We start from the raw sequence: 12,459 nt of genomic DNA, 5'->3' as shown, positions 1-12,459 counted from the left end.
CCAACTGCTGGGGACCCCAACACCAGGGCTGAGGCAGAGCTGGAAGCTCAGGTCCATTTCACGGATGAGCAAGCGGAGGCAGGGTGGGGAGCTGCCCCAGGTCAGGGAGAGTAAGAACCAGGTCTCACGGGGACCTGCCCAGTGCACCCCTCTGATCCCGCCATCCCACCCGCTGAGGACCTGGCATGTGAGGGGCCGCAGAGGACGGGTGCGATCTGGCCTGGAGGCCAGTGTGTCTGCAGGAAACCCAGGGCAGCCAGCTCCCGATGCTCTGCCTTGGCCGTGACTTTTAGGAGTGACCTTGAGGGGCCAGAACACTATGAACTCAGGGCGTAGCACTTCCATTGCGCAGATGGGGAGACTGAGGTGTCCAGAGCGCTGCCCCAGGTCACAGAGCCGGGAAGCGAGGCTGAGAGCGGCACCCGCAGCCGGCTGATCGCTAAGTCCTGTTCTCTGCCCTGCAGAGCTGCCTCCCCACACAAAGGGGATGGGTCTCTGGCCCCCACCTCCCCTGAGTGCTGGTGTCCCCTCCTCCATCGCCCGCACCCCACACCCCACAGCGGGACCTTCAGCCCCACGACCAGCAGCATCCTTTCAAGGAAACACAGGTCAGAGGCGCCCGGAGCCCAAGGAGGATGAGGTCAGACCATTACCGGCGGGTGCAGATGCTCAATAATTCATGGGCTGCTGTGAGCCAGCGCTGCAGCTTCCGGCGGGTCCCGGTGCAGACGGCAGACAGGAAACCGTCTGGTCACCAGCACCTGGGGGACCCAGCACATCCCCCCGGGGCTCACTAAGTGATCAGCTTGGTGAGAAGGGGGCTGAGGGCTGACGGACCCTTCCTAGCTGCGTGACCGCAGGCCAGTCACTTAGCCGATCTGCTTCAGGCTCTTCTGTGGGCTGGGAAGGTCCCTGAATGAGTGGGAGCCACGGGTCTAACCAAATTCTGGGAGCGGCACCGAGCATGTCCTCCTGACCCAGAGGGGTGCTGGCCCCAGGACACCTTCCCAGGAGCCCAGTATTTCACCCAGCGGTGCCCCTCCCCCCAGCACACCAGGCCGCAGCAGGACTAAGATCCCTCCCCTCTTGTGCCCCATCCCTACATCCCCAGGCCTTGTGTGTTGGGTGGGTGAGAGGGCACTGGGCTGGTTTGGGAGACCTGGTTTCCCCTCTTAGAATAAATTCCCAACCAAGAAAAAAGGTACTTGGAATCAAACATCCTTTCTTGGTCTAGGAGGCAAGGAGAACGTTAAAAATATATATTAAGAAAGCCCAGAATATTCTTAACGAACACACAGGGATTCCTGGTAGCAATTCCTCACAAACAGAGAGGAATAAGGTCGTTTAATTCCGAGCAGGTACGAAGTCCAAACTGCTCTGCTTTGAGCTGGAGTTCGACAGTGGCTGTGAGGTTTACCCAGGTGCCGGCCTGCGCCTGCCTGCGGCGGGTTCGGGCCTGTGCCGGCGTCCTTCCCTCCCAGGCTTGTTTGCGATGCAGCTGGACCACTTTGCTATCTTCTCCGCTCGGCCAGGGGTGTGCCTGAGGCCGGGCAGGCTGCACCCCTCCCCGCGCCTCCCCACAGATCCCCAGGGGACGCGGGCTAGGAACAAACCCACATTCACTGCAGGCTGCCTACCCTGGCCGCCTGGCACAGCGAAGGGCTCACGTGATACCATCACCTCGAAAAGCAGGACCGTCCCTTTGTTCACCGTAAGGGATCCTGGGGCCACTAACCTAGATCAGAAGTCTGAGGTCCAGAGCTCCCCCTTCTCTTCCATCAGAGGGAGGTTACACTCCACTCTTGGAACTGACAACCCGTGGTAAATGGTGTGTGTGTGGGGGGGGCGGGGGGGTTGGTTATCACACTTGGGGGGCAGCCCTACTCTCATCTGCTGGGCCTGCTCACCCAACGCCTCTCTGGGGAGACTCCGGGGTCAAGGCACAGGTGCAGGCAGCAGGGGGCAGCACTGGAGCTGTGGGCCTGACTGCAGGGTGACCTCCCCTGCTCTGGTCCAGGCCCTCACAGGGCCCCAGAGGTGATGCTGGGGTGAGAACTGCACCCGGGGGCACACCTGGGGAGGCCCCTCTTGGACGAGCCTGCTGTCAGGTACCAGAGAGCAGGACAAGGCCAGGGAGACGATGCTGTCCCCACAAATCTGGAGCCGTGCACCTCCTGTCCTTGGTGCCAGCATCACGCAGGCCCCGCGGACGTCCCCATTTCCCTGGGGGGGCGTCAGGACCCTCTGGGCATCCTGGGTGAGGAGCGCAGCACCAGCACATGGAGGTACCTGCCCAGGGTGAGGTAGGCACCTTTCCCCTGCCCATCAGGAAATGGCAGTGTTCAGCCCAGATGCCACTTATCTGAGAGGCCTCCCCCAGTCCCACAGGTCTGTCCTGGAAGAGGCCTAGACCCCCGTCCGCGTGGCCCAGGACTGTCCACTGGTCCCCGAGAATGCAGCTCCAGCCCCACCTTGTGTCTCCATGGGACCCGGGTCATCGAAGGTGAGGAAGGCGGGTCGCGTGCAGAGGGGCGCGGAGTGAACCACGGCCGAGGCTCAGGTCCAGGGCCCTCAGGCCACAGAGGCGCAGCTGTCCAGGCTCGAATGAGCCCTGCCCCACCTCGCGGCCTTCCACGTTCACTCGGTGATGGCCCCGGGGAGAAAGGCAAGGGGCAGCTCCCGCAGGGTGTGGCTCCAAAGACTCACGGAGCTCCGCCTGGATTCACGCGTGCAGAGGGACAGGCTGTTGCTGGACACCAGCAAGATGGCCAGGGAGGCCCACGGTGTGCAGACAGGGCCATCGGAGGGTGGTCCCTGCAGAGCCACCGCACGAGGACACGGGCTGTGATGTGGGGGAGGGTGTCACAGGGGGATGGAGGCAGGCTGGTCTGCAGACAGCTCCTGTGGCCTCAGTCACTTGGGGACCCAGAGAGGCTGGGCAGGGCAGGGCAGGTAGGGGTGGCCCTCGAGCCCCAGCCCTAAGCCTTGAGTTTCACAGCACCACCCCTCCCACACACACACTTGGTCCATTGCTCCTGATCGGTGGCCTCCGGGCCCTCCCAGCTCCAGTGACCAAGGTGGGAAAGGTGCAGGGCCCTGCCAGCCAGGGCAGAGGACTGAGGGCATGAGGACGGCGTGCAGTCCAGGCCGCAGGGCGTCTACCATCTCGTTTTATTTTGCGGGGACTGAGCCTAAAGTAACCAGAAAGAAGAACGGTCAAAGGGGACCCCACTGCTCAGGGCACAAGTGCTGGTTTTTACTAAAAAAAGCATTGGGCGTCCCGGGGGGGGGGGGGAGGGAGGGGTTCGTGCAGTCTGGCTGGAGAGGCTCGGGCGAAGGTCCATTCCTCTCTTCCGGCCACCTTTCTCTCCCTCCCAACAGGACATTTTTTTCCTACAACCGGTGTCAGAAAATAGCTTCTGGCTCGTCGGGGAGAGACATTCCCAGGCCTGGGAGGGGCGGGCTTGGCAGTCCCCTCGCGAGGCCATGACCCGTGTCCAAGGGTCAGGACACTGCTGCTTGTCTGCGCCCTGGGCCCTGGGCCCGCCGGCCGTCCCAGGGCCCTGGAAGTCGGGGTCCGGAGAAAGCCTGCCTGGTCCTGGGGAGGCTGTGCAGGCTCCCTGGGGTCAGTTTGCTGACCTCAAGTGGGGGGCAGGAGAGCTAACCCCCAACTTTCCCCTACGGCCCCGTTGAACCCTAAAAAGGGAACAGTTCTGGGATTTGGACTCTGGAAAGGAGAATGGCCTGCCCACCTCCGGGGGCAGCCACGGGGGTGCCAGGGAGCTGGTGCGGAGGGCTTCACCGTAGGGGCCTGAGCAAACTGGCGCTTGAACAATTCCTGCCCAGGAGTGAACCCAACCAGAGCGTGGCCCCACCCTTCCCACCTTCGTGAACCCACCTGGTCAAGTGGCCTCAGAGCACGGAGCAGAGTGAGGCTCCACCTGTGCCCTAAAGGATCTGGACCCCCGTCCCCACTGAGGGGCTGAGGGTAGCCCGTCTTCCCTGGCACGCCCTCCCTTACCAGCACCCTCTGCAGGGTGCCTGCTGGTGGGCCACCTCCCGGCTCGGTCCCCACGTACGGCCAGGGGAGGGGGACCCGGAGGAAAACTGTCCGATTCCAGACGAGCTCAGATGATGGACGAGCCCCCAGACAGGAGCTGGCCCGGTTCACTGTGAGCCCACACGGCAGGGACACAGGCTCAGCGGGCGGACCCTTCCCTGCGTGCAGGTGTCAGCTACCTCACTGCACAGACAAGGGCAGCTGTCACGTGAGCTGGGTCTGGAGGGAGGAGGCGGAGGGAGCCACCCGTGGGCCGAGGAGGAGCGGTTCGTCGGAAACCCAGAGCCGGGTCAGAAACGACATTCCCAGAGGAAGCGTTAACAAAGCAGAAAGAACGTGTTTATTAGGCACCTTGTTCCTCACGGAGGAGCAAGGCCCGGGGCAGAGCCTGTGAAATCTCTCGAGGTTGCAGGAATCTCTCCAAAGACTCAGAGAATGCAGGTGCTGCGAGGCCACCCCCCAAGAACACTATTTGGCTGGAGCGTGACCCCTGGAGGGGACCCTGGCATGAAGCCGGCAGTGGCTCCTCGACTCCACAAACACTGAGGAGTGGGCAGGGGCACCTGGGACACCACGAAACCCTGGCCACCAGGCAGGGCTCACGGCTGAGGCACAAGCTGCCCTGAGCCATCGAGGGGCACGGGGAGCAGGCGGGCCCGGGGCCCCCGGGCTGTCCCTGGCCCAGGCCAGGTCCCCAGGGCCCTCCCCGCATCGGCCCGCCGCCTCCTGGCGCCGAATCAGTCCCACACGTAGGGGTTTCTAAAGACCTGAGAGTTCTTGTCGTCTTTCGGGGCCGTGGCTGCCTGGTGGCTCTGCGCTGCGTACATGTCTTCAGCCCGCAGGGTGGAGTTGGCACTGCCCATCACCTGGCTGTTGGCGGTGGCCCGTGGGAGGATGACGTCGTAGGGTCCCTCCGCCTGGAAGGAAGAGCAGGAGGTCTCAGCCAGGCTCCGCCAGTGCAGATGCACAAACATGCGGCTTCCTGCAGGCGGGGCCTGCCGGCTCCCTTCCCCACCCCCAGCCAGGCCCCAGCGGCCAACCTCTGACCTCCAGCCCCTTATCTCACTCTGCAGAGGGTCTGGCCTCTGGGCCTGGGAAGGAGGCCCCAGGGTGCTCCCGGGGCTCCGCTCGGCTGCCCCTCAGACCTTGACCCAGTGGAGGGTGAACACGCTGGGCGGCTGTCACCTGTCTGGGGCTCCCAGACTCCCGTCCTCCAAGACTCTTACCCCAGTCTCCCCATTGGCCCTCCAACCCCCAACAGCATTATAGTTGCTGGTGTGCCAGGCTCTGGCTGTGCCCACATATTTCTCCTCTAGAAGTCTGGGCTGGCCTGCCTGATTGGAGGCTTAAATCCCAAATGCTTTTGGGTTTGAGTATGTTAATTCTTGGAGACCTCAGACCCAAATTAGCTGCCTGGAACCTGGTTCGAGCTTCAGCGGTACTGTCCTTGTGTGGGTGAGATACGGCTGAGGGTGCAGAGGGCCCCAGTTCCCAGTGGCTTCAGGGCCCCAAGTTGCCCACCTGGTGGTCTCCAGCTCCCCATCCCCTAGTACAGTGGTCGGCAACCCTAGTACAACTGCGGCTCGCGAGCCACACGCGGCTGGCTCTTTGGCCTCTTGAGTGTGGCCACTAAGTTCCAATCGCACTGTACGTGTGCGCTGGCACGTGGTATTTTGTGGAAGAGCCACACTCAAGGGGCCGCAGTTTGCCGACCGCTGCCCTGGGAGCTCCTGGAACATCCCCGTGGGCGTTCTCAAACCCGGGTGCGCATCAGAATCACCTGGGCTGTTTAAACCTCACCCACACCTGGTGGTGGGTGCATGGCCGGCAAATGTTTAACAACCGAGGTGGGCGGGAAGGGAGGAAGCCCTGATGAGTAGGGTTTGCAGATTTCTACAGGTGGCGACTCCCATCATGCATCAGGGTGATGTCACTGAGATACTAACCACTGGATTCACCACAGCACTGGCCCACCCAATTGCATTTTTAGTAAGATCCCAGGTGCTGGTGATGCCACAGGCCTGCGGACACTGTGAGCATCACTGTGTCAGTCCAGATTCCACCCCCCTCGCAAGGAGGGTGGCAAGCGTGGGCACCCTGGGGCCCAGCAGACTCTGCTCGTGTTTGGAAACTCCTTTGCCCATCACGGCTCCCGGCGGCCGCAGGGTCAGGCATAGGGAGACCAAAGGGCTGGGTTGGGAGTTTCGGAGCTGGCTTCACCCAGGCTCCCAGCGGGAGGGGTGAGAACGCCACCCTGCTGACCTCCCTCCTTCCTGTTCCCAGCCTCCTGCCAAGGCGGGTCGCCGACCTCTCCTGTGTCTGCCAGCCGGGAGCAGGAACATATATGGAGCGAGTGAATCTGTTCCCACCCCCTCCCAGGGCTCAGGGAGCATCTGGTTTCCAGGACCCAGGGGAGGTGTGAGGCTGAGAGCAGCTGCCTGCGGCGGGGGAGGGGACTCCTCAGAGACAGCTGTGGTGGGAGTGTAAACACCTACCCAGGCTTGGTCCCCTGTCCCCTGGAGTCACCAAGGATGACCCCCGCTGGCCGAGGCCCTCCTCTGTTCAGTGTGTGACACCCCGATGCACGGGCCGGGCAGGTGCCATCGCAATAAAACTGAAGGCGGTGGATGCACTGACTCCAGGAAAAGGCACCAGGAGCCGGAGCTCTGGGTTCCCCGAGGCTGAGGCACCGAGAGAGACACCTGCCTTCTCCCCACCCCCTGCACCTCACCCACCCCACATGGCCGCACGGCCCTCTGCCCGCCCACAGAGGCTGGGCTCCGTGGCTTTCCGCAGGGTCCTGGGGACTCGGGGACCCCACTCACCGGGCCTTTGTGCATCAGGGCCATCTCGGTGGGCTGGTACACACTGGTCAGCAGCTGCCCGTTGTACCCACTGTACGGTGACACCGGTCTCTTGCCTGCAAGGAAACAGGAGAGGTTTGAAGACTGGGCCCTCAGCTCCTTTCCCAACTGAGGGCCAGGCTCCCGGGGGGGGGAGAGGGGCTAGGCTTCCCGGGGGTAACATTTAACCCAGGAGGGAGCCTGGCTGGGGTGGCCAGCTTGGGGGTGAGGCTGTGGGTGTGGGGGCCCCTCCGGAACCCAACGCCCCTTTGTTCGGATGCGCGGGAGCCATGAGGCTGCTTGCCTTCCCCTCGGCCTTTCCTGCAGTGTGGGGACCCCCCCCCCTTCCTGGTCAGTTCAGAAAACAGCTCCTGTCAGCAACCTTCACATCCACATCGCCATCTGCCTCCAGGGCCAGAGGCCACCAGGGCACAAAGGCCTTCGGCCGCCTTCCGAGATGGCCAGCCTCCAGCTCGGGCCTCCGCCGCCGCCGGCCAGCTGCCAGGCGCTGGGGTAAATACAGCAGAGACCCCACAGCCCCAGACTCCGGAGCTGGGAACCGACTCCCGGTGACCCACGGCCCAGAGCCCCCCAGGGGGACCGCACGCACATCCTGTCCCTCGGCCCCTGGGCCCGGCTCCAGGACTATTTTCAGCGGCAGGAACACTTCCCCCAGCCTCCCGCGGGGAGCTGGCTTCCCGACCTGTTCCACCCGCTGGGTGCCGTCAGGTGTTTCAGGAAACCTGCTGACCAGCCCGGGCCCAAGACGGGCTGGGCCCGGAGGCCCGCACCGCGGAGGGCTGTCTGTCCGCTGCAGGCCGATGGCCCCGCAGCTCCGAGGGACCACAGCCACATCGCGCTTCTAAGCGCCGAGCTCACACGATGACTGATTTTTCCATTTGGAGGAAAAAATCAATTACAGGGAAAGAAGCCCTCACAGCCCCAGCTGTTTGCCCTGAGAGGACAAAGGCTGGGAGCGTTTGGCCCCAACAAACACAGGAGCTGAGAAAGCGCGAGGTGCACGCCTAGGACACACCGAGAAAGGCACAGCGCCTGGCAGGTGCTCCATAAAGGCTCGTGGTCCTCCCCAGGTACGAACAATAGAGAGGACTCCTTGCGGGCGCTGGGAGCTCCCCTGGCCAGGTCTCCCGGAGAAGGGCCATCCCACTCCTGCTTCCCAAGCTGCTCCCGGGGCGGGACACACAGGTTTCAAAGCTTCACTCCCCTGCCCGCCTCTTCCATCGCCCGGCACCCGGACCACCCAGAGCTGGGCTCTGCCAGGAAAGCCTGGGCAGGAGCTCGGGGAGCAGCCGCGGGACAGGGGGGCTGCTTTAGCCTGGATGGGGCATGAGTGCTTTTATCAAAAAGGGAAAGATCAACTGACAAGACTTAAAGGAAACCAGGATGACTAGGGGGCGGTACGTAATAGGAAAACCAGTTCCGGAGGGACAATGACGATCAGAATAAAATAACGGTAACACGCCCAGCTGAGGGCCCGTGCTCCCAGCGCGCCTTCCCGCGCATTAATGAGTCCTCATCAGAATCCTCTGGAGCAGGATCTGTATCATCCCCATATTACAGACGAGGAAACTGAGGCACGTGCGGCTAAAATACCAATCGACAGTCAGCTCTGGGGATGCACAGGAAGGAACTGGGGAAACAGTTGGGAGAAATTTTGTTTCTCTGTAATGTTTGAGATTTTCACGGTGAAAATATATTTGTGAGTTACACTGACTATAGTAAAAAAAAAACAACACATTTTTTTTTAAGAACTGGAACGAAGGGAGCTTAAGGCAGAACACCACGGGTAAACCTCAGGGACCTGGCTCCAGACCAGCCCCCCGTCCTGCAGTGAGCGACGTGGAGGAAAAAGGACCTACCCGAGGCTGGCTCGTCCATGGAAAACGCCTTGTTCTCCACAAACATGCTCTGGCCCTTCTGCTCTTTCAGGATGGTCTCGTAGCCCACGCCCCGGGTGGGGTACAGGTCCCCCTGGTAGCTCTGCTCCGGGCTGGCCTTGGTCACCTGGGACACCTCAGGGATGACGTAGAAGAGGACAAAGGCCCAGGCGTTGGCGGCCAGGGCGATGGCCAGCGTGGGGTCGTCCCAGGCGGGCCTGTTGCGCTGCCGGTTGCCGTAGGTGTACATGATGATCCACACCACCCAGATGGCGATGGAGGTGGCCGTGGTGAGCAGCACGAAGAACCCGTGCTTCCGCCAGCGCTTGAAGCGGCCGCACAGGGCGGGCCAGGCCCCCGTGAAGGCGGCCAGCAGCAGCAGCATGACGTAGATGAGCGCCATGACGAAGTCCGCGTTGGCGATGTCGCAGGGGGCGGCCGCGGCCCCGCCCGCGCTGCCGTTGCCCAGGGCGCCGTCCTGGCCCGAGGCCCGCACCAGCGTAATGATCAGCCACTCGGTGTTGATGATCACCTCCACCAGGGTCAGCAGCAGGGCCACGGCGAACAGCACCCAGCCCCGCGGCCCCTGGTTCTTTCGGGCCAGGAAGTTGAGGGCAAAGACGTGGGCCACCAGGCAGGAGAAGCAGATGGCGAACAGGACCCCGAAGAGGAAGCGCCGGGAGGCGCAGGTGGAGAAGTCGGGCTTCACCACGCAGGCGAACACGAGGCAGAAGAGACCCAGCGTCCCCAGCAGGAAGAACACCTGGGTCCCCAGCGGGCTGCGCTTCTTGGTGTCCTGCACGAAGGGCAGGCTGGCCACCAGGACGATGGTGAGGACAAAGGTGGTGACCACGCCCGCCCCGGCCACCGCCTCCAAGACGATGCCCCAGGCTCCGGAGCGGTCACACAGGTTATAGTAGAGGGGGTTGAGGTCGGGGCTGCAGCCGGGCGGGGCCCGGTGCTGGGCCTGCGCCCCAGGGAACGGGAAGAGCAGCAGTCCCAGGCATGTCAGCAAGGCTCTGTGGGTGGCCATCCTGGCTCCCAGGCCAGGCTCCCGCGGGGTCCCTAAAGACGGAGGGAGAAAAGACACAATCAGTCCTCCCCAAAGTCAGACGCTGACATGGGTGCCGCTTCCCGGAGCCTGAACCAGGGCGGACGGTGCACGCTGACCAGGAGACTGTCCCCTGGGCTTCAGAATCCTTCTTAACACAGAACTCCCGGAAGGCCTGCCAACCGACCAGAGAGGCAAATGAGATGAAGCCCATTTGTCATTCCTATTCAGGGAAGAGGAAGGAATTGCATTTTCAGGTCCCACCCCCATAATGTGGATCTAAATATTCCCTGAGTTCTTACAGCCTGGGGGGGGTTGGGGGGGCGGGGCGGGGTTTATGAGCAAGTCAAAGCCAAGCATGCCACCCATTCAGCACTTCCTCTCTTGCTCTAGGACTCCCAGCATTCAGTAGGCCAGATACCACGCCCCTGAACGCTGTCTATGGGATGCCGGAGTCCACGGTAAATCAGCCTAAGTTCACTGAGTCCATCATTCATTCATTCAAGTATTTCACAAGCCCCCGTGACAGGTATAGCTTGCAGCCAGAAAAAAAGGAAGAGAATAAAAAAAAAAAAAAATGAAGAGAGTTGAAAGTTGTACTTATCAGCACTTCCCCCTGACCCCTCCCTCCCACTTCCCCTTTCTGCCCTTCACGCTCCCACTTTTAGTGCCAAAGCCTCTCTTCAGAATCCAAAGTTCTCTGTGTAGCTCAAATGCATAAGCGTCAGGATTAAGTAATTTCCCAGCGAGGGAGTTAATGACTTAATGCGAAACGTCTCCTACGAGGCGCTCACATTTTAAAAGCAAGAACCAGGCAAGGGCAATGCAGAACCCAAAGGAATGAATCTATAATGGAAAACGCGAAAACACTGCCGCTGAAAGCAAGGAAAATGTCTTTTATTCACACCAGGAAGCGAACTTATTATTCTAGCCGCTCGTTCGCCCATTCCGGCTGCAGTTTACCAAGGGAGGCCAAGCTCTGCTCTCAATGGCAAGTGGATGTTCCCTGTATGAGGCGGAAGTACAGAATGTGGAGGTTAAAGGAAATACAAGACCAAATCAATGAGTTTCCCAACCAAAGGCTTGACATGTACTTGGGGAACAGAAAATGTAAATGCTCTAAAACGTTAAGTTGTAAATTCCGAAACTCCATGCAACGCAGGTGCTCCACATTTAAAGGTATTCTATGCTCAAATACTAGCGATAACCCTCCCTCTTCCTCGCACCCCTGGGGCCCAGGAACTCGCCAGAAAGACAGCAACCGAGCTTTCCTGGCTGACAGTGACCACTAGCGGCTGGCAGGGGAATGGCACGATCCAACTCTAGCCTCCCCACCACCTCTCTCTTCCCATTTTGGGGGTGGAGGGAAGAGGGAGAGGGAGGAGGTTTAGTCCCTTACGTTTTCACCATTCCTGGTTCCTTAATTTCTAAAAGGAAACAAAAGATCCTAAATCTCAGTCAATATAAATCGTCTCGCCACAATTACGTGGAAGGACACTGCTACTGTCGGGAAGAAGAAAATTCATAAATTAAGTGTAACTGACATAATCAAGATCACCCATTTTCAACAACCGTGAGGCTATCCCACGTGCCCCTTAAAGATATTTTAGGCATCTCCGCCTTCTCAGCTACCTCCTCGTCGTTCAATTAAGCTTGCTTTTCCCATTAACTCTTTTTTTAATTAAATTATTTTTCTTTTCTTTTTTTCAAAATATATTTTATTGACATTTTACAGAGAAGAAGGGAGAGGGATAGAGTTAGAAACATCGATGAGAGAGAAGCATCGATCAGCTGCCTCCTGCACACTCCCTACTGGGGTTGTGCCGGCAACCAAGGTACATGCCCTTGACCGGAATCAAACCTGGGACCCTTGAGACTGCAGGCTGACGCTCTATCCCAGGGGGGGGCAAACTTTTTGACTCGAGGGCCACAGTGGGTTCTTAAACTGGACCAGAGGGCCGGAACAAAAGCATGGATGGGGTGTTTGTGTGAACTAATATAAATTCAAAGTAAACATCATTACATAAAAGGGTACGGTCTTCTTTTTCAATAGTTTTATTCATTTCAAACGGGCCGGATCCGGCCCGCGGGCCGTAGTTTGCCCACGGCTGCTCTAGCCACTGAGCCAAACCGGTTAGGGCTAAATTATTTTTCAATTACAGTTGACATACAACATTATGTTAGTTCCAGGTGTACAACATTTAAACACCTTAAGAAGTGACCACCCATCCACTCGTAATAAATTAACATTCTGTGTGAATTTTTCTATCTTTTTTTCCCCCTAAATAACTGGCACTTCTCCTGGCTTCCGATGTAAAAGCAGGTTTCCCTATGTCGTGACTTAAATAATCTTTTGCCGGAGACTGTGTGTAATCGTAGATCAAGAAAGCACACGCTGTATTTACAAGTGTGGGACCGAGAAGGGAGTCAGGAAGGGCTGAGGGGTAAGGAGAAACATTGAATCGCTCCAGGCGGGACTTTACGGTGTCTTGCTACATACAGGATCCTAAGCACTCAGTCCGTCATGGGCATCTCTGGCTCACAGCGAGGCAGCCAGCGATTGGGGTGAAGTTGGGAGATGAGGAACCGCACCCTGAGAATGGCCAC

At 59.8% G+C, this 12,459-nt stretch overlaps 1 protein-coding gene across 2 annotated transcripts in view; it reads right to left on the bottom strand.

Moving 5' to 3' along the window:
• Positions 1-1,262: 1,262 nt before the first annotated feature.
• The window catches only part of GPRC5C (G protein-coupled receptor class C group 5 member C), a 14,945-nt gene continuing 3,748 nt past the window's right edge, over positions 1,263-12,459 (bottom strand). For both annotated transcript variants that reach the window (XM_059671114.1, XM_059671115.1), the window contains exons 2-5: positions 8,784-9,866; positions 6,886-6,980; positions 4,828-4,977; positions 1,263-3,191 (exon numbers count right to left, since the gene is read on the bottom strand). In XM_059671114.1, the coding sequence (XP_059527097.1) occupies positions 3,159-3,191; positions 4,828-4,977; positions 6,886-6,980; positions 8,784-9,834 (1,329 nt within the window). In that variant the 5' untranslated portion in view covers positions 9,835-9,866 and the 3' untranslated portion in view covers positions 1,263-3,158. The remainder of the gene's footprint in view (positions 3,192-4,827; positions 4,978-6,885; positions 6,981-8,783; positions 9,867-12,459) is intronic.

Source organism: Myotis daubentonii, chromosome 16, assembly GCF_963259705.1.
Source record: "Myotis daubentonii chromosome 16, mMyoDau2.1, whole genome shotgun sequence".
Classification (NCBI taxonomy): Eukaryota; Metazoa; Chordata; class Mammalia; order Chiroptera; family Vespertilionidae; genus Myotis; species Myotis daubentonii.
This window is presented reverse-complemented; position numbering and strand designations above follow the sequence as displayed.